This window comes from Pomacea canaliculata, linkage group LG8 (assembly GCF_003073045.1).
Source record: "Pomacea canaliculata isolate SZHN2017 linkage group LG8, ASM307304v1, whole genome shotgun sequence".
Lineage (NCBI taxonomy): Eukaryota > Metazoa > Mollusca > Gastropoda > Architaenioglossa > Ampullariidae > Pomacea > Pomacea canaliculata.
In genome coordinates, this window is record NC_037597.1 from 22,662,953 (window position 1) to 22,688,779 (window position 25,827).

The following is a 25,827-nucleotide window of genomic DNA, read 5'->3' on the forward strand; positions in this document are numbered from 1 at the left end:
GAGATATTCTGGTCACATGAGCAAACAGAAAAGATGGCGACTCACATACGACGTTTAGTTCGGTGGATTACCGGTGAAACAATTCCATAAAGAGATCTTGTGATCTTGGATATAATTTTGCTATTTTTCTGATGAACCCTTTCTGTCAACATGACTTCGATAAAAGTGGCTGTGCGTGTGCGGCCACCAAATCAGAGGTAAATATTGCTCGAAGCTGCAGAGATACTTTCTTTTTGCGTTCGCATCGTGCTTGCGTAATAAAAAAAAAATCATATCAGACTGGCAAAACGATAGAGACTTTGAACAGACTGCAACACGTTATCTATACTTCTTGTTTAGTGCCTCCACTGAGGTAGATATCCATATCACTATCAGTGTTTTCACTTCATCGCTAAGCATGGAGTGAAGTGCACTGTTGTAGCCGCAAGTGTTGATTAGGTGACGTGACATACGCACTCCGCAGAAAGATTTCTTTGGAGGCCATCACCGTGATTCTTAGATCTTTTTGAGACCGCTGAGAAAAATGTTACATTTATTCCAAAAGTTGTTATGAGGTTTATGATCGCTGTAATTTCCCCTCGCGATGACTTTGATGCTTGTTAATTAATTGCCGCTACCAACCTTCAAAGCACAAATTAACAGATGAAGCAGCTGCAAACTCAGACTTGCTGAAAATTGACTTTGCGTAATACTCTTTTGCAGAAAATTACGTCAAAAGAAATAAAATGATGAGAGCTTGTTGCCAAGCATAACAAACTACACAAATAAATGCTGTGATTATGTACAAAAACATTTTTACACAGATTTTGTTTTTTTCCATACTTTTCAGACAGGCTTACAAAGCTGTTTTGCATCATAAGGTTATTTTTATGATTAAATAGACTAACATTTAACAAAGCAATCTACTCTCAAACACATGATGACTATAAGGCTTAAGACAGACCGTCATTTTGTTAAGTGTATGTGTATGAATGCAAAATGCCCTAATAAGATTTTAAATTATGAAACAAAGCATGAAAAAAGCATGAAGCCTGAAGTCCACTTTGTCTACCTAGTTTTTTTTGTTTTTTTTTGTATATCAGTCAGAAATCCCCAAAGCAAACATCATCCTAATTGACTTATGAATATAATTTTTGGAAAGCCACATAGCAGTAATAAAGTAAGAATACATTTCTTTTCATCAACTCAAAAATACTTTTCTTTAGGCTTACAGTCTAAGGCTGTGAATCAATAGTAGGAAAATAGTGACAGGTGTTGATTATTAACAAGTAGAAGGACACAATCCTCAGCTTGTTTGCCAGCAAAAAATCTGTTCCAAGATTTTTGTTAAGTGTTCTTTAAAGACATAATCAAGAATACACAGCAGTTTGTTTTATAATAACATATTTTCAGGATGTGCATGTGTACAACTGAAGGGGAAGCTAATGGCATTCACAAAGGGGAAAAAACAATAAACCTCTTTTACACTACTGTCTGAATAATATAAATACATTGGATACTTTCCAACATAGTAGCACTGACTCAAAATAAACTTATCACACTTTAACACCAAATACCTCTGACAAACTTGCCAACTAACAACATATTACAGACTGTCAAACATAGCAGTACTAACAGGAAATACAAAAGTGAAGTACTAACTGGTACGCTGATGTAAAAAGGTATATTTTTATTAAAGACTTTTTGAAAGTAGAGATAGGGTGTTCCAGATGACTGGGCCTGGATAAAAGAAGGAGCATTATCCCTGAAATTTATTTTGGGTAGGGGGAATGTTATAAAAGTTTGAGACTGAGACAAAATATTTAAAATCTTGAATGAACATGAGCAATAGATTACTAATGTACAAAAACATTTGATTAAAGATAGGGAAATGTGTGATAGCTAGTTATAGTTAAACAAACCAGTCACTTATTTAGTAAAAACCTTTTATAGATAGAAGTACAAAAATTGTGTGATCTAAAATATATTTTAAGATCACAATTACTTTGTTTTAAATGTAGTATTAGCAGTCTTTACTGTATAGGTGACATTTTTAAAAAAAAATCTTTGTAATACATTATTAAAGCAATTGATTTATGCTTGAAGAGTTTTCAGTTGAAGATTTTATTGCATTTGAGAGTAGATAACAAACTTTTTTTTTGCTTATTTGTGCTTTGAATGGATTCAGTTTTTACTCATATCTTATTAGCTGACACATTCTTTTATGCCAGAGTATTCATAATTTTTATCTTGCAACAGAGAGGATGGGAATGCCATCATTATCGAGATGGAGGGCAGCAAAACTAAAATTACAAATCCCAAGGTAACATGGTGATTTAATTTGTGTGTGTGTGAGTGAAGGCATGCATACCTAGATTTGTTTTTCTTCTCCAGAATTTTCTTACTTTTTTAAGAACAGAAGTAAAGACTCTTTGATGATATGTGTATCACACTAAAACAAAAAAAAATATTATATGACAAAATCATTAACCTTAGTTTGTCACGCTGAAATTAGTGAGGTTACTTATAGACAGCTTAACAATATGATTAATCAATTTTATGTTAGTAGTTATACTTTGCATTGACACTATTTTTTTGTATGTTAATGGATATGGGTTTAAAATTTATCTAAGATTATGATTTTACTTAATATATAAACATTTCTTGTTGTGATCTCATCATGTTAAATGCTGTTTAGGTGCCTGAAGCTGGAGGGGAAGGTGATCATGGGAGAGACCAATTGAAACTTCGAGAGTTCACTTTTGACTACTCTTTTTGGTCAGTCTGCTCAACTGATTCACATTTTATCAAACAAGAACAGGTAACATTAAAACGGACTGCATCCTTCCTCTTTCTTTTTTCAACATTTAGATCTAGTTTTATTATAAAGATTTAGTAAAATTACCAAGACTAGAATATTTCCATCACTGATTTTAAGAGTAATTTATATGTTCAACAAATTATTTATGTATTGGATGGCTGAATGTTCAAAAATAAAAATACAGCATTGGCTATAGGTAAGAAAAATCTTAAGGAATATATTAATTTAAAACTTGATGAGATTATTAATCCAGAAAAAAGCTGTAAAGTAAAGCATCTTGAGAGACACATCATTACCTTTATGTGTGTCTGTGGATATGTGCTCAAAATGTAACTAAAATTATGATTTGAACAGTCATCTTCTCAATCATAATATGTGCCTTTTAACATTTCTTCTTTTTTAAATAGTAACATTTTTAGAAGAATATGATTGCTACATTATCTTAAATACCAATTACAAAAATGAATACATAGTATTGATAATCTAGTGCAAATGTGATATTTGTGAAGGGTGTTGTCAAGAAATATACCAATGCCTGTGCATGTGTGTGTATTTTACAGGTGTTTGAGGCACTAGGACTGGATGTAGTGTCAGCTGCTTATGAAGGATACAATGTTTGTGTGTTTGCCTATGGGCAGACAGGTTCAGGAAAAACATTTACCATGATGGGCAGTCAGGTACTACCCTTGCAGACAGTTTGCTTAATTATTTTGACACTAGTTTTAAAACTAGTTTCAGTTGGTTCAAAGATAGATAACTAGATATACAACAACACAGTTAAATATTTTCTGTGTATAATTCTGGATCTTGGTTTTAATGTTGGCACTTATACAGTTCTGTATATCTGACTTATTTTCTATATGATTTATTCAAATACTGTTTCATAATTTGAAGTATGGTCATGCTTCATGCTTATTAAGTTTTATGTATTAATATCATGGATTGTGTTATGTTAAAAATATTGTTTTGTCTGTATTTTTAGGACAACCCTGGTTTTATCCCAAGATTTTGTGAGGTAATATTGTGAAATATATTAAATCTGTTAATTGTTTTCTTGTTGTTTTAAGATCATTTGTAGGCCTTTTTTATATTTCTTTGTCTTATTGTAAGTACTAGTCTCCCATTAATTTAGTAATTTGCAATTCTACCCTAACTCTAATCATTATTTATCTACCTTATTTTTTTGTTGCTTATTCAGTCTTCTTATTTTTATAAGATTTATATTCTGAACCCCTTTCTAGGCTTTTTAATATTCCTGAAGAATAGGGAATCAGTATTTAAAAAAAAAAATTAATTTTCTATTCTTGTTCACTTCAGGAAATGTTTGCTAGAATGTCAGAACAGGGAGCCACCTACAGAACTCAAGTCAGGTAAGAAAGACAGTGGACTTTAATAATTTCCTTTTATACAAATCAAAGTGCTTAATTCTTTCTGTTTGAAAGCTGTGTTAAATGTTCCAGATTTCATGAATCAGACTTTATATAAAGAGACATTATAATGCAAGATGACATTATAAGTGTATATATTTTGATATGAGTGGAACTAACTTTTAGTGTGTTTTATTATGGCACTATAAGTTAAAATGCTCTTGACAGCTATCTTGAAATCTACAATGAAAAAGTTCGAGACCTACTGAAGTATAGCACAAGTGGAAAATCTTCCCATCGCCTGCGCATTCGGGAGCACCCAAAAGATGGGCCATATGTGCAAGGTAAAAAGTCTTAAATGTAAAATACTGATCTAGTCATAATGATCATGCGGTAGCTTACCTTTTTGTGACCTAGGTGGGGTTGCCTACCACGTGACACATGGTCATGCTGACCTTGTGGAGATGGTGTTGAAATTGTAGGTGTTAACAGTTTTTTTTGTGGTGATCACTTGTTGGTTACTTTTTCTAGGGTGATCACACATCAGAACAAAATCTCATAGCAAACTTTTACGGTTTCAAAGGCTATGACTGGACATGGACTGAAGTCCTGACCTATACACTATGCAGTCTAGCTTACATGATGCAGCCATTGTGGAAGGCAAAGCTGGTCTGGACTGGACTGATGATGCTGATAGCAATGGCTGTTCCCCTTTTATACCCACCACTAATGTTGTCGAAGACAGTGCAGCTTAAACCCACTGAATAAAAAAAATGTCTTGCCTGCTAAACGCCACTGCTAGCAAGTCAGACTTGTGCTTACCTAACTCAGAGAAATTAAACTGTTTTTGTAAAGTATATTTTCTAGAAGTATTATTCTACTATATTGACTTAACAATATGATGAAAGACTAGGATTTTGGAAGAGGTTTTATGGATTATGTTTTAGCATGAAGTGTCATGTAACAGATTTAAATGTCAGTTTTTATGGTGCCATTTTATATTTTCCTTTCTAGATCTCTCTCATCACACTGTTGTTAGCTATGATGGCATTGCTTCATTGATGAATAGAGGAAACAGTAACAGGTAATAAATTTAACAAAATGTTTACTACTTATACTTCATGCCTCTGTGTGTTTGTGTGTGCGCGCATGCACTCATGTGCATTCATTTGAGTGAATTGGTGAGTGTGTGCATTTTATGTAAGCATGAAATGATCATGGTTGAGAATTGAATATATATATAATCTGGTGTCATTGTGGAAGTATTTTTTCTGCTTTAATTACTATTCTTAACATTTACTTTCCTCAGACTAAGACTAAGCATATAAATAGAACAATCTATTATTCAAAAATTGAAGAAGGCATGAAAAGGATGTATGGTATTTTTGTGGTTAAAGAATTAATGTAGCATTTGTCTTTTGTTCTCAGGACAACAGCATCCACCTTGATGAACGATGTGAGCAGTCGGTCACATGCCATCTTCACGATAACTTTTACGCAGGTGAATATGGCTGTTGAATTTGTGTGCTTCTTGAAGCTGGTCCCCAATAGAGAGTCCCTGCTATGGTTGTTGGCTGGTGAACTATAAAGCCTGAAGATGATTGCCTGTTTTCTGCACCTTTAATGTGTATTATTAAGGAGCTTATGTGCATAAACTGTGTAATTCTTTTGCAGGCTAAGTTTCAAGATGGCCTTCCCAGTGAACGTCAGAGCAAAATACATTTAGTAGACCTGGCAGGAAGGTAACTGCTTTCCTTTCCTCTTTTGCCTTCCTTTTGATTACAGGTTTTTGTCTTAACTATTCACCATTTGTTAATACCACTTTAATAACTATGATTTGAGGTCATTTTCCATTAAAATACTGCTTTAATTAACATTGAGCTTCACATGGTGTCTCTGAGGCAGATTTGTTTGGCTTGTTGCAAATAAACAGTGAAAGAGCAGATGCCAGTGGAGCTACTGGCCAGCGACTGAAGGAAGGAGGTAGCATCAACAGATCTCTGGTTACCCTTGGCAATGTCATTTCAGTGTTAGGTATGGGTGTAAGTCTTATCTGTCACATCTGTTAGTTGTAACATAAAAGGAACTCTTATTTCTGACTTTGAGAAGTTTTCGCTATGAATTTTAAATCGAAATGCTCAAATATTACCTGGTCTGCAATGTATATTTTTGTGAGATAATTTAAAGTGTTTCCATAAGAAGAAAAAATAGATTAAATAGATTTATATCTGTTTTTACAGCTGAAATGTCTGAAAATAAAGGACACAGAACACGGGGAACATTTATCCCTTATCGTGACTCAGTCCTCACCTGGCTGCTAAAAGACAGTCTTGGGGGTAATGTCAAAACAGTCATGATTGCCAGTAAGTATTGCAAGAATGAAAATGGTATTAGTCTTGCTCCTTATTCAAGCCCTAATACTAATAGTATCAGTCCTGTGCCTTGTTCAGGCTCTAGTACTTTAGCTTACTGTCATCATTGTTCTCATAATCTTCTTCAAAAACAAACTTTTTTCACCAATATCAATATTCATATCAATATGTGCTGAAGTTATAAATCTAATTTTAGAGACATGGCACATTTTCACTTATTTTCACAGGTTTTATCAATTATATATTCTTCTTTCAGCCATCTCACCTGCAGACATAAACTATGGGGAAACTTTAAGCACCTTACGATATGCAAACCGAGCCAAAAACATTATCAACAGGCCAACTGTGAACGAGGTTAGAGAAGCGTTAAGGAAATTATTAAAATGCAACAATACTTTGAACTTTTGTCGAAATATTTTTCTAACATGTGTTTTCAAATTATTGCTTTAATTCCTTCATGGGTTTTTTTCATTGTTGGTAACAGGATCCAAATGTTCGTCTTATTAGAGAGCTTAGAGAAGAAATAGCTCGACTGAAGTCTCTCCTTGGTGGAAATTTGGTGAGTTATTAGGACATTCAAAAATCTGTCATCTGACATGTACATTATTACCATAACATAAAAGCTGCTAAAGAATTTGTAAAGATCACTATCAGAGTTATTGTGCATGCAGTCCCTTGTTAATGTAGCTTTTCACACAAGTGTAAAGAAAATACTCAATACAGCTGTAGTTTGGTGGTTAGTAATCGTGATTATGAAGCAGAAGGTTGTAGAATCAAGGCCTATTTAGGCCTGTGATTGGTAAATTTCCTCTGTCCATCTAGCGAATACCCAGCATAAATAGGTCTCTGTTTGATCTGAGGTTAGAGGTGTGTGTGTTGGCCAGTTCAGTACTTATTTGGTGCAGCATACTTTCCTCAGCTCACCCAGTTGTTGAATAGGTATCTGACCTGTCAAAAAAGTGGGTAAGACAGCAAAGAAGGAATGGGCACCAGTCACAAAAAGCTAATCCCAAGACAATTGCTGTCCCAAACACTTCACACTCCAGCAACCAAAAGGTCACCTTTTCAGGGATTTTTTTGTTATTTAGAGCTTCCTACCAGCTTGAATGATATTGACACTAACAAATACTGCGATGTGATGTTCCAATATGATCCCACATGTTAGGTAACTCAGCTGAAAAAAGATACCATTTAAAAAACATGCAAAGTTAAAGGCTAATTAAATTCGTATTGCATGCTTCTGTTACAGGATAACATATCTTCGCCAAAAGTCCAAGAAAGACTGCATGAAAATGAAGCAAGGGTGAGTGAGTAAAACAGGAAAACAAAAATAAAAATAGCTTACCTGTAGATTGTTCAAGTCCTTCTCAAAGTCCCCTTCACCCCGCAAAATCCTATTTTGTCTCATTTTCCTAAGCACAATATTTGGGTAATTGATGATGATCAATATTCCTTCTCATTCTCTGCTGTAGATCAAAGTGCTGACTGAGGAATGGGCTGGCAAATGGAGAGAATCAGCTTCAATTCTGCAGGTGAAGTACAGTTGATAATGATTAGTGTTAAACTTATTTTTAGCTTTATATTACAAAGAGATGAAACTGTGGGCATAGACAAACAAGTCATATCTGTTCCATCACAACAATAACATTTATGGTGATAGTGGAACCTTTTTTCCTGTCTCCAACTAGAGTAGAATCAAATAATGTTCATAACATTGATGAAAAATTTATTATTGTGATAAATAGTTTAAGTCAGAAGTGTATAAAGCTGTGCAAATGGTTGATTCAGGAAGAAAAGAACTTGGAACTTCGAAGGAAGGACGTGGTGTGGTGCTGGATTCCACCCTACCCCATCTCATTGGCATTGATGATGACATCCTGAGCACTGGCATCATGCTTTATCATCTAAAGGTAAATATAAAGATTTAAAGGTCACCTTCTGGTTGTCCAGTGTGAGTGTGTATTTGTGTGAGGAAAAAATTGCAAATTAATTTTCATATTTTATGCATTTCAGTTTTAACCATTTCATTGAGGCTTTTAAAATTCTCTTGCAGGAAGGAATTACGACAATTGGATCAGATGATTCTGATGAGCCTCAAGACATCAGTGTGATATTCTTTATATTCATTTTTTACATCTCTCCTCATTCCCCTTCACATATCCAGCCACTCATTTTAGATTCTTGAGGTCATTAATTCACCTTGTTGAATTTTTTAGCTGATTTTCTTATATCATAAATGTGTTATGTGAGCTATCAAAATTAAATATGCCCCAGATTTCCAGAATTTGTTCTCATTAACTGTTTTTAAAAAAAATTTAAAGTGCAGATAAAAATGCCAGACCTTTCCATTCCAGCATCATTTTTTTCTCCCACTTTTTTGCAGAATGTAATGTTTGTGTTTCAGCCATCACTGGGCCAAATGTTGAGCCGCAACATTGTGTCATAGAATATCGGCATGGTTCTGTCACACTTCACCCCATTGAAGATTCATTGTGTGAGATCAATGGGGCTGTTATTAATGAGCCTGTCAATCTTACTCAAGGTAGGCATTCATACAGACATTCATATAGACTTACTGGAATTTTGTTGTGTTGTGAATGTGAGGATAAAATCAGAAAAAAGAATTGGTTCAGATTTTTTTAAAAGCCATATCTTTGTAATCAAATATAACAGCTTCTTATGCAGTTTCTTCTCTTTCCAAACATTTCATTTCACATACAAAGGATAGCGAAAATGTACTTTGAGAATTTAGATGGATTGTGAATTTCAGGCAAGATAATTATTTTCAGGGGCTGTCATTTTGTTGGGAAAGACAAACATGTTTCGATTTAACCATCCAGCAGAGGCTCAGAAACTGAAACAAATGCGAAAAGTAAGGGTTTTTTTCTGCCTTTTTGAAATTTAATTAAGCAGTTAAAAACAATGATTGACACTTTTCTGTAAACATTCAATCTAATTTTACCCTTGTCCTTTTGATGATTTAATAGCCATGAAATTAATATTTTTTGGATTAAATTCAATGGTTTCCTGCTCTTGAATGAAGATGTCTCCCAGAAAATTTTATTTTTGCTTTGCCTTTTGGTTTATCTTACCCTAGTTTCCTTTTAGTTTTGACAAATGACACATTCCATAGTTAGCAATGTTCATTTTTATTTTGTTGCTTTCAGTCTACATCTAGCCTCTGCCTGTACAAAAGCCGTATTTTGAACAACTCACACACATCACTGCTAAGCCATTCCTTGAATGATCTGTACCGCTCCAATGACAGCTTGGCTGTTGTTGCTGGGTCAGTATGTGAACATTATTTCTGAAAATGTTATGACAGATATTTGCAAATCCCTCTGTGGGTAGATAAAATAGCAGCTTTGCATCCTGTCTGTATTTAACATCATTATATTTTTTTTTATAGTATGATTGTTAACTATTGACTTGTTTTTTAGTATAGTTTGTGATCATATGCATTGAGACCAGACCTTAAAATCTGCATGCACAAATTTGTAGAAAATTTCATAGATGTATTAGCAGCTTAAGATTGACAATTTTTTTTATGTCTTTTAAAAACTGCTCGAAATAGTGTTTAAGAAATACAACATTTGTATTCTGCTGAATCTTGCTATCACAACTAGGTAATACAAAAGTCTGTACAAATATAAAAATATATTGAGACAGAAATGCAGCTTTGTGAACATTTTAAATTGAGCATGAGTCATAGTTCGGATCCCAAGTAACCGGTGCCATGTGCAGAGAGAGGGGTTAGAAGTGAGATAGGCTTGATATGGATAGAGATGTGACAAGGTAATTTTTTCAACTTTGTAAAGAATGTGTAACTACACTGGATCTAGCGAAGGACACCATTTCATGTGTTCACAGCATAGCGCTTAATTCCTCAAAATTTGATGCAAAGATTTCTAGAATCAGTATAGATCAGTTGATCAAAAAGAAGACAATTTTAACAATACTACCTGCTCAGTTAGGCTAAAAAGATACATTGTATCTGTAAAATCAAATTGTCTAATTAACAGTGTAGACTGTGTAAACAAAACATATTTTTTGTGGGGGGAAGGGGTGTCTGCAAACTAGGTGCTATACTTTTTTTATTTAACCCAATAATTTTGACGTTATATGCATAAGAGATTTTGCTGAGCTAATCCTTTCTCCTTTTCAAATTTTTAAAGGTAAAATTTCTTCTCCATTCAATAAAACCAGTTCCATGGGTATGAAGTTGTTTGTAGTGACTGGTATTTGTCATAGCTTATTTAATATTATTGTCTAAATTATAATCATTGCAGAATTTACTTGGGTCATTATTTACCCAGCAGTTTGTATGCCTTCAAGCTTGACCATAGCAGTCAATAAATACTTCTAGCAGTTGTTAACAAGTACAATGTAGCTAACAGACTAAAATGATTGTAAAGAGCTGACACGGATATCATGTGAGTATTTTACTTTTGTGTAGCAGTGGGAGGAAGAGGGTTGAGGATGCCATGTGAGTTCAAGTGGTTTGATTCTGAAAATTTTGCTCTTTGCAATGAAATAATGTTAGCTTCAATAACAGGAATGTTATTTAGCTGTTAGCTGCCTGATTGTTGTGTATAACATTGTTTATCAGCTTTATGTGTTCACATCCTTTTTCTCACATTTTATAGTGAAAGACAAATACACATATACGTATTTTCAAGGGTATCACTTAGCCCTGCATGAAATAAACCTTTAGTCATCAATTTCTGTCCCTGAAATTTATGTCAGACTTACAAAAACATGCCCTGTTGGCTAAATTATAATAAAACAAGGAGTAATGAGTAATCAAGAAGACTTTTACCAGTGTTAGATTATTTGGCTTCAACAAGGTCATGAATGTAAAAGTGGTCTGTGGACATTTTTGTTTGTTCATTTCTTTCTAGCCTACCATCAATGTAAGAAGTGTTTGTCAGGGATGAGGCTTTTGTAAATTTTTTTAGGGGGTGGGGGAGCAAGTATGAATTCATGTGGTTGTTTGAAGGATTTTGCATGATTCTGAGGTTTTCATCCATGCACCTTTATGAACATTTTATCAGGTTCAGTTACTTTGTTTTCTACTGTATATTTTATTTCTTTGATATTCAAGTTGCTGTTTGGTGTTTTGTTTTGCCTCGAAAAAGAAGATATCAGCTTAAACATGTCTGGATCCCTTTGAGAAATATTTATGCAGACCAAATGTAGTGATACATTATTGTTACGATGGGTTGGGAAGTTTCTCATTGTGGTTAAATCTTTTTGCATGTGTGCTTGCCTTATACATATGCATTCTGCAAGCATTGAAAGCTCTCTGAATTCTTTCAGAAAATCAGTCAGAGTGAAATATCTTATTACTGAGCGGTATCACTGCATGTGAGCTTTTATGGCTTTAGAACATATTTGCTTCAAAAATTTATAATGCATTATATAAATAATAGAGCCTACGCTAACATTTTCTTTGCTGCTGGGTAAAACATTTCAAAATGGTAGTTTAGATGAGATTTTCTTCCCATTTTCTTTTTGAAAAAAATTCTGGATGCTTATGGTGTATATTTGTATGAGAGAGTGCCTGACTGAGTAGTGTGCAGTGGAGACCCGTATGCAGGTTGTATATTTAGGCATTTATATATCCAATAAGATGATAAAACAATTAAAGAAAAGAAGCCTATTTAGGTTGAAACAATGAGGCAATGTTTAAAAATGATATTAAAGGTGACACAATGTTTAAAATGGTGTTCAAAACATTTTTAGAACAATTTTAAGTAGCAGAAGAAGCAGCATTGTTGGCAAATCATAATTTTTATGTTTCTTTACTGTCCTTTAATTCCATTGGTTTAGAACAGTATAAAATTTATCTGTATCATAATTTAATATGGAAATATTTTATGATTATTTTACTTTTTTTTAGGTTAAGTAATATTTGATCTTTATCTACTGTGAGTGCTGATTTTATACTGTTAAAATTTTGATTTAGTAAAAATGTGTTGAAAATAATCTGAGCTAATTGTGTTACATATGGGGTTTTACGCTTATTGCTTGCTTATAGTTTTACATCCAAGGATATTTCTATTGCTTTTGTCATTGGTGGGTTTTTATTTATTGCATGTTTCAGAGATGGGACTTTGTGCTTATTGTTTTTTTTTCCGCAGCTGGGAATTTGAAGAGAGTCATCGTGAAGATCAAGAACTTCTCGACAGAAAGCGGTATTATAAAAAATAATAATAAAAACAAATAATAAAGGAAAAAAATTAATAACCCCCCCCCCCAAAATTTTATTGCCTGTGGTGATAGAAGTAGACAGAGAGTTTTTGATTTTAAAACTGCTAGATTTGTTCTAATTAACAATTTCATAAGCTGTTAAATGAGATGTAATATATACCAGTGCAAATTTGTTTAGCCTGAGACAGGTTGTTGTTTATGAATGTGTGCACATGCATATCTTTTTGTGCTAATTATATATTTCCATACATTACGATGTGTTTTGTTGATGTTGAAGGAACAAATATTGATAGGATAGTTTCAGGACATCATCAGAACGACATGCAGGAACTATAAAAATTAGTCTTGTGGTTTTTGGTTTTTTTTTTTTTTGCTTTGTGATGTAGTCAGGAGATTCAGGAGCTGGAAGACAAGTACAAGCAGAAAGATGATGATTGGCAGAAGCAGCAGGAGGAATTGGAACAGCAGTTGGAAGAGAGTCAGAAGCAGTTGCTGGCCCTTGAAGATGAAATGACCACGCTGCGTGAAACAGTTAAGTGGATCTCTGTGTATCTCAGGCACGTGTATTCCTGAAAACACACATACATTTGAACCAGTCATTGGTGGTACAGCTTCCTACCTTTTCTATCACCACTTAGGAAATTTTCTCTTGCTTTCCTCCAAAACTAATTTTGCTAACTGATCTATGATGGCAGATGTCGCCAGCCAAATCTATAGAAGAGGCATTGCGAAGACTTGAAGAAGAGGAGAAAAAAACTCAACAGAAAACTACAGTTCTGAGGGAAGAGCTATTGCAGGTAGAGATTTGTCTTGCAGAGGAAAAAGCGCAATTATCTTGTGCAGTTTGTTCTACCTGAATCCCCACATTTTTCTCACTGGAAAAGGGCTATAATTATAAAGCTGCCATCAAAATTGTTTATTCACATGTATTCGTGAATAATCTTAAATGAATGAGGATTTTTTTAGTGTAAAACAATGTAAAATATTTTGCAGTCTGCTGATGTCTATTCAATAGAAAGCATCAAAACTCTTTATAGGAAGCAGAGGCCTTTAAGGTTCACGAAATAAAATACTGTAACTATATGGGGAGACTTTGTATTCTTATTACATTTTATTCATAAACTTCAGGAGCTGAGAGATCTGTCAAGTCGACATGAAGCAACAGAGGCTAGCATTGCAGCATCCTTAACAGAACTTGACAACCAGGTGTCCTCAAAGCAGACAATGCTGATGACACTGGAGGAAGAGATTGCACACAGGCGTAAAGCCCTTCTGACTGACAAACAGAAAGTATGTTTTGATGTAAATGCATTATCGTTTTGGGCAGCAAAAAAATACAGTAAACCTACATTGTGTGGATGAGATGGGGCTGCATCTTAGCATCTGAGACAGAGAGTTGCTGTGAGAGTTTTCTAGGCTGTGTGGTTCCATGAGAAGCTGCAGTGACAAACAAATGGTCCCCATATTAAATGTTTAATGCCCTACAGTGATGCTTTTAGCATTATCTCCACCCAGTGTGTTTCACAGGCATGTGTCATGTAGTAGGTTATCCCATTACTGGGATTGACTGTCCCTACGTGATGTGTCCCCTTGTAATAGGTTCTTACATATTCAAAATCAGTGCACTTTCATCATAAGACAGAAAGCAGGCAGAGAGTGTACATGAAACTTGACCACAAATATAGCAACAGTTCAAGTGTAAATACAGTTTATCAGGAAAATGATGTACCAAGCATAATGTAACAGATATGAAAGGGTTGGCTGTATCTTTTTTTTCCCGCAAGTCTGGAATTTGTCCTCAGCTGGTTCAAAAATATTGTCCTAAAGATTTTGCTTTCTTTAATGACATGTCAAAGTTGCTTCTTTTTAAAAACAGGTAGTTGCTATCTAAATTCACAATGAATTGACCTATGCAGGGACTGTAAAAAAATGTTTCCTCTCTGGCAACACAGATTAAAGCTAATTGTATTCAACTGCTTGAAAATGAACACTGCTTGAAATCACCGTAAATATGATTTATTCCTCAGATTTGTTTAGCAGTTGTTCAGTTGTCAAAGGCTGAAAACAAATCTATGCAGACCAAAACTGTCCTGGTGACGGGAGGGGTTTCTGGCACATAGCAGACTTAGGTGTACACAGTTTGTGAAATTTGCATTTGTTTCTCAGCGATGTAGCAGGATTATCTGCTCATGGCAGAATGAGTTCATTCAAAGTAAAAAGGTAAACAGAGAAAGTTAATTGTTTGGCTTTCTGTTGGCAGGCTAGTAGCTAGTTGGTTGGTAAGCGAATATTGCAATTTTTCATTCTTAGCTTCTTCTTGTATTGGTCTTAAAGATTATGTCGCAAAAGAAATGTTCTGTGTTTATGTCATCATCATAGGTTTTTTTTTTTTTTCCTACGTTTATTGTAAACTGCATAGAATTATATTTTTTTATGTCTGTGTTGAAAGTCTTCATATTTCCTTGCAGTACTTAACAAAGGAATAGTGAACAGAATGAACGTAGTATTATTATTTGCTTGATTTCAGAAAGAAGATCAAATGAGTACCCTGACATCGGAAGTAACAGCTGTTCGTGAGCACTTGAATGTAGAAAGAGAGCGACTTCTTTCAGAGGATTCCATGTTAAAAGAAAAATATTACATTGTCCTTCAGAAAGAGGCAGCTTTGCGCAAGGAACATGCTCAGCTGGACCAGGAGAAAAACATTGACTGGAAAAAAATTCTAGATATTTTTAGTGAGGAAAACTATCACATCGAAGAAGCCTGGAATGATCTCGTGCAGCATGAACAGACTGTCAATGAGAGGCTGCTTAAAGGCGAATTCTCCAGTGAAGAGGAGAGGAATGAATGTGAGTTTGACAAGTATCAGCTGGAACAGGCCAGAGTACTGCTCAAAGAGGAGGAGGACAAGATCGCAGCCACCCAGCAAAAGGAAATGGAACGTCTGGAGGGAGAAATGGAGAAGTGGGCACAGCAGAAGGAGAATGAAATCTCCTTGTTGCAGAGAGAAAGAGATGATCTAATGCGCCACAAGAGTAAAGAAATGTCTGATCTCTTGGCTCAGTTGGAAAACAAATTAACAGCTTTTAACGAGCAGCAGGAAAAGTGCTGTGAGGCAGATAAAATGTTATCTTGCTTTGAGGATGAAGCGAAAAAGCAGATTTCAGGTCTGCTTGCAGACCAGAAAAAGCTTTTGGAGCTTAAAAATCTTAAAATGGAAGAGCAGGCTACAGCAGAAGAAGAGAAGAAAAAGGTGGAAGCTGAAATACAGACTCGTCTCGTGGAGGTGCAGCAGGCTGCAGATACCGAATTACAGAAAATTTATGAGGAAAAAGAAAAGTAATAAAATTTCTCTCTCAGATGTCTTTCTGTTGCATTGGGCAATAAGAACAAAACTTATAGCACATGTAGACACCACAATCGGTGACTGATATAGTAAAACAGAACATTTGTTCCTTCAGATGCCTGTTGAAATAATGATAGGAAACTTTATTATATTGCAGCAAAGTCCAGTTTAAATGTTCTTGCTGAAATAGCTCAATATGACTTGCTTCACAGTTCCTCTGCAATACATTGTAAACTGCTTGTTGGGACAGGTTACAAAGACATGCATGCACCCATGAAAATGGAGCCAAATCCTATATCTGTAGAGAGAGACCACTCTCAAATAAGATGATAGAACTTGTGGAAAAAACTTTTTTTATTTCCTTTATAAACTAAAGCTCTAATTCCACGCAATACATTTTTAATCGGTTTATTTTGGAAATCATGGCAGAAGTGAGCTTGTTACTTAGTATGCAGGTTTCTTATTTTTACTTATTATACACTCTAATATTTGTATGTTGTGGACATATTTGTTTTGTCAAGTCAGGTGGTAGTTTCATGCACTTTTATAATAATGTATCACTCCTGCAGGTTGTTAGGGCTCAGAAAACAAGCAGAAGAGGAGATGATACTGGGCATGGTTCAGAAAGAAGACACTGTGACAGGAGATATCTTGAAAGAGCAACAAAAAGCTCTAGAAGATTCCACGAAGGTTCTGTGTCTGTGTGTGTAAGGGGAATGGTGGTTGATGGTAGTGGCAGGGTGAGGGAGAGAGTTAAGTAGTAAAAGTCTGATAGCATAATTATATACTTTAGTTCTAAACAGTGAAGTTTACTTTTATTTGAAGGTTGTCATCTGTTAAGCAATGTGTGTGCATGCATGCATATATGTTTGTGTGTGCATATAGGTATGAGCTTGTGCATATGTGCATGCCTACATGTTTAATTTATTTCTTCACTCAATATGTAAATGAGATTTTGCATTGTAATTAAGTTGTTAATAAAAAAATAAAATGCTCTTGCAGAAGTGCCAAATGCTGACAGAACAGGTGAGGATACTGCAAGAACAGCTGGCTGCCAGCCAGCATCAGCATGATGTGGACCTAGAACGTGAGTTAGACAGCCTAGAGTTTAAGAAATTGCAGCTTCAGGATTTGGAACGTCAAGAGAGGTAAGCATATTTATTAACTTACCTTAGATGGCTTTTTAGATATCAGTGCCTTTCTAAGAAGAGAAAGTAGTTTAATTTTGAACTTCGATAAAATTTGATTTCTCTTTTCTTAAATGGTTATTACATTATAAGCTTTCCATGTGTACATCTCCCTTTTAGTGTCACATCTTCTAATTCAGATATCCTCACTTACAATAAATGCAGGATAAATGCTCTGGTGGAACAAGAAGTGAAAAGACGCCTGTTTGAGGAAAAAGTTGAAAGAGAAAAACAGAGGCGAATGGAGCGAGAACAGGAGAGACTAGAGAGAGACAAGGAGATACACAGATTGAAGTCTTTACATGAGAGGGAGATACGACAGCTCAAAGCTAGGCTAGAAAACAGGTAGCTTACTGCAGCCTTTATTCAGTTTTAATACATGCATCACTTCTTCACCATCATCATCATCCATTTCTTGACTGGTACTAGATGGTCACCAATTAAGCTGGTTCATCGATGCTGGTCACCTCAGGGGAATGGGGAGACTTAGGTAGATGCAACAGCTGACAAGGCATGCTGCTGAGGTCAGTCCGTAGTAGTGGTGAGCATGTCCATTTCAGTCCTTTAAGTTTTTTTTGTTTGTCATCTAGTTCTTCCTCTGTCCACCTCGGTGTTCATTACCCTCCATAATGCCCAGAAGGATGATCTCAGAGTGCTGTGCCCAATGACATGGCTGAACCAGATCACATGTGCTGCTTCATTGTTGTGAGGAAAGATTTCTAGTGTCCTTTGAGGATGGTAGCCATGCTCTGTACAAAGTTGTTGGCCTTGCGCTCCATGTAGGAGATTCAGAGTAGTTTCCTTAGGTACATGGTCTTGAATGCCTTGGCTAGTTTTTCATTGTTTCCACATCTTACAGCCGTACAGCAGGATAGGGACTATCAGGGACTTGTACAGCAGGATAGGGACTATCAGGGACTTGTACAGCAGGATAGGGACTATCAGGGACTTATACAGTCTGTACTTGGTGGAACCCTGATGCTGTTGCTGCACCAGTCTAGTCCTGTCCAGTCTAGTCATTGGTCCTGTTACTGTTGAAGATCTGATGTGAGTGTCTGCAATGCAGCTGCCATCTTTGGAAAAGGTTGCACTGAAGTAATTAAATATTGTTGTCTTTTAGTGAACTGTGTTTAGTAGTATTACCTCACACTTTTGGATTCAGTAAAAGTCTACTGTGCATCATTGTCATGGCTGGTTGTGATGTGTAATTGGACTATTTTCATGTTGTAGATGACAGTTATTATATACTACAAAACAGTTTGTACACTGTGATGGAGATATAATCAATAATGAAGCATTATTAAACTTTCATAAAGCTAATGCTTTTTGATTTCAGTAATGGACATAACAGATCTAACCCTTACAGTAGGTCTTTGGTAAGTACTCAAAAAAATTATACCCCTATAAATAGTACTTCTTCTGCGTACTGTACCAGATGACAAAACTGTGTGGAGATCACCCTCTACATAGTCATGTCATCAGGTAAGTACTTGAAGAAAGAAATTTTACCACTAAAAATGGATCTTTATTTATATCCTTTACTTTGTTATAAATTATATTATATTTGTTTAAATTATATTTGTTATAAATTATATTAAAAGAAATAAATGATAATTCATTTTGTTATTTGTTATATTTCAGAAGTGCATTTTTTTATTTTTTCTTTCAGACACACAGCTCATCCTTTGATGGAAGCAGGAGAAAGCTGGTGAGAAAATTCTACCATAAGAAGTTTTATTGTCATGATCATCGTAGTGAAGATTTTGGATTAAAAAAGAAAAAAAAATTTTATCTCCAGATTTAAAAAAAAAAGTTATATAGCCGTTTTGAGTGATATCAAATATAATAATTATGAGATGAATGGTTTTCAGGTGGCCCAGCTGAGTCTCTCAGACCCTCCTCCTCCTGTAAACATCACAATTCCCAACTATGAACTGAGAGGCAGTGGAAGAGACAGTCACTATGAATATGAAGTGAAGGTGAGCAGTGAACATGAGACATGCTGGTCCTATCTAGGTCAAGAATTGACAGTACAACCTCATATATCTGAGCTAAACATGTGTGAAAGAAAATGTTTCCAGGCAAGAAGTGAAAAGTGCCTTTTCATTTCAAGTGTGTAAAATTAGTGTTTCTGAAAACATTTTCCAGGTGACAATAGGAGACGATATTTGGAGTGTGTTTCGAAGGTACAGCAGGTTCAGGGAGCTGCATCAAACTATGAGGAAGAAATACCCTACTGTGAGAAAAATTAAACTTTTTGTTGCATTAGTTCAAGTCTTTTTTTTTTTTGCTTTGTTTTAAAGGTTCTCTCTAAATCTGGTTTAATTATATCGATAATTCGATAATCTCTACAATTAACTTCCCAGAGATCTTTAGTTCTACAAAGCATTTTTTCCTAACTGATCACAAAAGTGTGTGGCTTTAATATATATACATATTAGAACTTTCTAGAGAGAGAGAGTTGACAAATATATATTTTAAATGATCTTGACTGGACATGTTGGTGACGTTTTGGTAGAAAACTGCTAGATTCCTTGTTCTTATGGCAGGCTTGTCTTTACAGATGTGTATGTGTGTGTGCTGACAGGTGGATATCCTGATATTTCCTCCTCGCAGACTATTTCACAGAAATGAACGTGTTGCATCAGAAAGACGAGTATTGCTAGAGGTAACGTGCTATTTTATTCCTTTTTTTTTTTGTGAGTTGCATAAAACAGTGTTTGATGAAAATTTCTTTTAAACTCATAATCAAAACTGAGGATTTAAGATATTAATAGAAGAAACAACATTTTAGCTGTAGAAGAAAGTATGGACAAGAAATCAAACAAGATTATTTTGAACTTTGCTTATTTTTTCACGAGTTTGCCAGTTTTGTTTTTGTTTAGATCTTGAGTAGAGGTTGAACTTGCACTTTACAGACAAAAGAATGTGGAGTGTACTCTTGCTAGTTAGGGCATGAAAATTCCATTGGATTTGACACTTTTTAAGTTGCTTAACATTCTAGTGAATGGACATACACAACTTGTAATTACTGAAGGCTTCCAATATGTGATGTGGTATTGCTTGCAGCAATATCTGAACAACCTGGTGGAGGCATGTATGCGGTGCCCTGACTGTCCCCTTCATCCAGAGAACAATCGTTACCTCAGCAAACCTGTGCTGGCCAAGTTTGATCTGTTTTTCCAGCGTGGCCTTTTTGAACATGCTCGGAACATTGCCACATGAAGGAATGGTGGTAAGCTTAAATGTCTTGTACTGTTAATTGATGTACCATTAAAATTCAATTTGTTGTGAATGGACTGAGGCCTTATCACTGCTGACTATAAAAAAATGATTGTACCTGAGTGAACAGTGCATTTCATGGCGACATTTCACATTGTGTTTTTTTTTCATTATTGTTTAAAAAGAAATCTTATACTAAAACCTTTACACTGGACAAAATGAAACTGTGCTTTATGCAAGGTTTACTAGGAAGGAGTGCATGCACTGCTGGAGAAGGGATATGATTTCCTGTACATGAGCATTGAGATAATGTCCAGTGGTTTATGTGGTTCAGACAGACAAGACAAAGTTTTTAGCAGGTGAGGGAAACATTCAATGAGTGCTATAAAAAATGCTTATTATGTATTGAAGGACTATGGTGACCAAAAGTTGTCATCTTTCTTGTAACACAACTGCCATCTTCAGTCTTGTCAGTGTGCTTTGCTGTTATTTCTAAAACATTATAGATGCTGGTGGGATACTTGTAGATAAGTAATTGCAAGATGATGGATGATACAAGCTTACTAGAAAATCATGATGGGAATATTGGATCGTTCCATTATTGTGCTGATTTGAACATTTGAACCCTTTATAAAAAGTAGTATTTGTATTTTACATTTTCTTTGAGCTGGGAGGAGAGTAATGTTCAGTACTCAATATTTTCTTGAATGTGGTCAGAATGTGTCATACATAAAAACAAAAATTGCTAAACACAGGTATTTGTTTCATTAATTTTTCTGTGAAGTTTATTAGTTAAATGCTGTGTAATCTTATAAAGTAACTATTAAATGTACTTGCAGAAATTTTGCTAGGCAGTATTACAGAATATAAATTATTGTAGAATTTTATAGGCAGTATTAAGATATGGCTGAGTGTTTCTTGTGATTTTCTTTGGGTACAAAAAGAAATTTGCCATTTATATGTTCTGTTAATGTGAAAATACATAAGACTTATTATAATAGTCTTATAACAGACTGATGTAAAGATAGTACAATATGCACTCTTAATTTTACAAAGAGTTTATGACACTGTTACCATTTTTATGCTTGACAATGAAGAACAGTACCTGCCTGAAGGTGTTTGTTTTTTTTAACTTCTAAGTTATTTGGGATGCTTAAGATGCATCTGTTATATCTCTAACAGCTAAGCTTCATAGTGAATCTACCAGCACAGTGATAAAAGCATAAAAGGGGGTTGCTATTTAAAGGCTTTATTTGGCATTCACTATCTGGGAGAAATACTAACAAATAAATGTAAAATGTCAGCCACAGCCTTTACTACAAAAGTGCCCATCTCATATAGCACAAATAATCAAGTATCTATGTGCAGAAAGAACAAATGTACGTTACTCTGCAGATTTCTTTATCACCCGTCCATACTGATATTCATTATTCATACTTTTGAGATTCTTTTCTGGTTGGCTAAATGAGTTGGAAAGATGCATTTATTATTGCCTCCTTACATTCCAGCTGATCTCATTCTTAGACAGTGTTAACTGTGCATAATGGCAGTTCACAATTGTGGCCATGAGTTGTGAATATTTTATACTTTGGTACTTTTTCAGCTTGGTAAACTATACTGTTATACTGTGTCTGAAAAACTTACTGGGTATTGCATCGCTGATGCACTGAACATGATGTTTCTTATACGAAAGAGTGTCTAGTTGCATTACTGATGCTTTAAACAAGATATATACGAAACTGTTTCTCAGATACCAGTTGTGTCAGAGATCCAATGAACAAACTATGTACTGCATGAAACATTGCAAATTCTTTTATGTAGACATTGCTGATTTCCTGAGACACATAGAGTATTTATAAATACGTCACATGTACTGGTCTACCAGTTGAGTGTCAGTTCATACAGATCTGAACATTGTTTCTTATCTTAGTTTGTGTACAACTTTTCTCCTAAGCTTATGTATGGACTTGCCTCCATAGGGCTTGCATATTGCACCACTCTTGCCTTATGGACAAAATAATTATAATTATTGAGTCTTTCATAAATTGCATATCTGATAAAATTCATACTGCATCCTTCCATTCTTATTTTCATCATTTCTATTTTCCTGCTCATTTGATTGTTTCAGACAGGCTTAATTGTACATATGTGATAAAATTGAAAACAGCCTTGAAAATATTTGACATTCATTGTTCAGGAAGTGCCAATGCATAGAGAAATGTTTAGTGACTTAAACACGATCAACAGAACAGTCATCTTTATCCTTGTGATGGAGTAATTTTAATGTGTCGTATTTTCAGTATGGTATTAGATACTGAAACATAATAATTGTGTGTTACTTTGTTAGATTCTGAAAACTCCCTTTCTGGGAGCTGTCAATAGTTCTGCTGTTGTCATTTAGTGTGGTGGCATAAGCATATCACCTGATCACCTGTTCATATATAATTTTTGTTGAGCAATCATGGTTTTGGTGGTGAAAGAAACTATGACAGCGAATGCCTTGTAATTAGGGTTTAGCATCATCCAGGAAGGTATCTGTTTTCTCATTCCATGCAACAATGTGGGGCAGATTCTGATAGAGGTTATCATGTGAGATTTCTTGTCATATTGTTGCTGGACATTTAAATTGTGCCTTACCTTGTGCTTTCATTTTAAACATCTTGGTTGTTGTTTTTTTGTGAAATAACTAGTCATTTTGGGATTTTTTTTTTTTTGGTTGGTTTTATGGTTTGTAAAATTCAGCCAAGTTGTGACAATTTTTGTAAATGCTTCGTAAAGGTGGGCATCTAATGCGAGAAAACTTGGCTTTAGAGTTTTAGTAAAATTTTTCATCATTCAGTTTAAGCTTATTTCCTTTCTATCCCTTTACACATTGCAAACTTATTCCTGGCAAACTGGTCTTGAAGTTTTTTTTTTAAATGAAGGTGTTTGTATAAATGAGGTGTCAAGTTTAGTTGAGCAATCATTGAGGATGTGTATAGAGCTTCTGTTAAATAATGTTTTATTGAACCTCTTTTATAACAACAGTATTTCATACTACAGTGTGATACCTTACTGTAGTATGTACATCAGATAATTCATGTATTTAGCTTGTTTGGTCATGAATCAAGATTGCTTGATTTCTATCTTTTCTCAATTTTAGAAAGGTTTTATCTTAGTAAAATGCATTATACAGATGTTACTTTTGATCATGTAATATTTTGACGGGCATCATCATGAGTAAATTTTATTGAATTTCTCACATCCTTTAAGCTCAATTAATAGGATTGAGAAGTACTTGGGGTTTTATTTTTATATATCTTACAATGCATAGATCTTAAAAAGACTGTTAAATCTTGAAATCTGAAATTTTGTTTTGCTTTCAGCCAATTGAACTCATGTTGATGTACACTCTTGATATTCACCTGTGTAATGCACCCCCACAGGCTTAGGGTCTCACCATTCAGTGCCGTTTCAACTTTTGAAAACAGTCTTTCTAGATTAGCATATAATAGTAAATGCCTTCTTTAGACAATAATTTCCATGGCTTGATTAGGCTTAGACTGAATATAATAGGATAATGTATCATTTGCAAATTGGTGATATGAATTTCTTCTTTGATAACTGTGCCCTAGTCCTTGATTTACCCAGGGTAATGAGTATAGAAGTATCTTACAGTGGTTGAGAGGTTCACTAAGTGGAAGTCCCTCCTTTCAAGTGACAGTCATTTCGGCAAACTCTGGGACAACCTTCTTCATGAGCCTCACTCACTCACCCTGCTTCCACCTGAAGTTCAATCAAGGGCTTAAGTTGTACAAGGTACTAGTCTTTCTTTCCTGAGAGCCACGAAAAAATCCACATGTAATATTTTGAAGATGTGTAGGAAATGTTTTCAACTTTTGCTAGCCTCAAGGTGATTTGAACCTGCACTCAGTCCTTGCAAGTGGAAACTGGTGAAGCATGAAACCATTTTACTGCTGATGAAATTTGAAAAGCAAAAACTAATTTCTAGTGGCTTTTTCATCTTTTGTAAGTCAGATAATCACTAAAACTAGAGCGTGGAGCTGAAGACTGGGTCTCTTGTACTTGACAAAGTTTTCAAGAAAAAGAAAATTTGTGTGTGTGCTCGTACATATGTGCACATGGATTTTATTTATAAATGGCTTTTGGAAACTTGACCTTTAGTAGTTTAGCATTTTTCAAATGTGATCAAAATTTTGTGGAAGCAATTAATTGTGTTTTATCAGATTCTGAAAGAGAGCATTTGTAGTTTAACTAGGTTTGTTGGTGATAACCAGTAATTTAAGGAAAAGCGTCTTCCTTCTATTAATTTCTGGACTGTGATATGCACAGGACAGCATCCAAAATATACAGTTCTACTCTGATTAATTGAACTTATTTCAAATTATTAAAGGTTTATCAAAAATCAGAATGTTTTCCTTATGACTGGGTTTACTTCATTAAAGACACTAGACTCCATTCCAATAGTTTTCTCACAGCACAGCGTATGCCTGCTGCACAGCAGGAGTTAACCACCATAATGCCATTGTAGTAACAAGGTTACTAAAGATGCTGATAATCAAGGTGTGCTAATAACTTCGTGCCTCTATGCAATATTGATTCCTTGATGTCATATTTGAGAGATACTTCTGTTTGTGCAACCCGTCATGTAAAAAGGCGATAAATTACAACAATAAATTATACTGACGCTTGCAGCTTTGTGCTTGAATATTTTTTAGCTTTGAAGTACTTGAACTTTGCTAGAATTATGATTTCTTAAATTCTTAGAAATTCAAGAGCTTTTGAGGATGAAACTGCAGTATTTTTATTTTGGGAAATGTTCAGCAGACACGTTTTTAATCAGGATTTACTTGCTAAGTTATAATAGATTTCATTGTCATCACTTTATGTGTCCTGGTGTCCATGATTTTTTTCCTGCTGTTTTACAGGGACACAAGATATCAGGGCTTCTGCTTACGCAAACAATTGCGTACAGTACGCATTAAAAGTTCGGAGGACCCCTTCAATTTTTGTCGATGGGGCCCCATTCAAAATTGGCCGAAGAACAGGGACCCCTTAAAAATCTGAAGGGGTCCTTGGGACCCCAAAGAATTTAGCCTTAGCAGAAGCCCTGAAGATATGTTCTAATATTTTGTCATTTTTTTTTTTTGAACTTTTTTTATTTTAATGCAGAGATTTGTGGTAAAGACTCCAGCATTCTTTCAGCTAAGGTTGAGGAACTTAAGAAAAAGAAAAATGAAAAAGTGAAAACAAAATGACTGATGATGTTGTCCTTTGCATGTGCATTTGAGGAAGCTTGATCTTTGTGTGCAAAGATTTG

The 25,827-nt window shown here is 34.9% G+C and overlaps 1 protein-coding gene across 1 annotated transcript; it reads left to right on the forward strand.

Moving 5' to 3' along the window:
* On the forward strand, positions 1-25,762 carry LOC112571228 (kinesin-like protein KIF16B). The gene is made up of 35 exons (XM_025250095.1): positions 1-197; positions 2,239-2,302; positions 2,678-2,800; positions 3,361-3,477; positions 3,783-3,815; positions 4,118-4,170; positions 4,396-4,511; positions 5,182-5,251; positions 5,596-5,668; positions 5,842-5,909; positions 6,101-6,201; positions 6,408-6,530; positions 6,796-6,893; positions 7,024-7,098; positions 7,789-7,842; positions 8,012-8,076; positions 8,332-8,449; positions 8,593-8,644; positions 8,944-9,081; positions 9,329-9,411; positions 9,707-9,825; positions 12,683-12,736; positions 13,139-13,283; positions 13,448-13,549; positions 13,881-14,042; positions 15,280-16,091; positions 16,668-16,788; positions 17,101-17,246; positions 17,451-17,630; positions 18,622-18,661; positions 18,955-18,993; positions 19,157-19,264; positions 19,434-19,523; positions 19,873-19,953; positions 20,355-25,762. Exons 1-35 carry the CDS (start codon positions 151-153, stop codon positions 20,508-20,510), a joined length of 4,026 nt encoding a protein of 1,341 aa, XP_025105880.1. The 5' UTR covers positions 1-150; the 3' UTR covers positions 20,511-25,762.
* Positions 25,763-25,827: the final 65 nt, after the last annotated feature.

Coding starts and splice junctions, on each gene's coding strand:
- LOC112571228 (XM_025250095.1), top strand. CDS start 151: ATGACTTCGATAAAAGTGGCTGTGCGTGTGCGGCCACCAAATCAGAG. Junction 7,843..8,011: donor TGCATGAAAATGAAGCAAGG/GTGAGTGAGTAA, acceptor TCTCTGCTGTAG/ATCAAAGTGCTGACTGAGGA. Junction 18,994..19,156: donor ATGGAAGCAGGAGAAAGCTG/GTGAGAAAATTC, acceptor AATGGTTTTCAG/GTGGCCCAGCTGAGTCTCTC.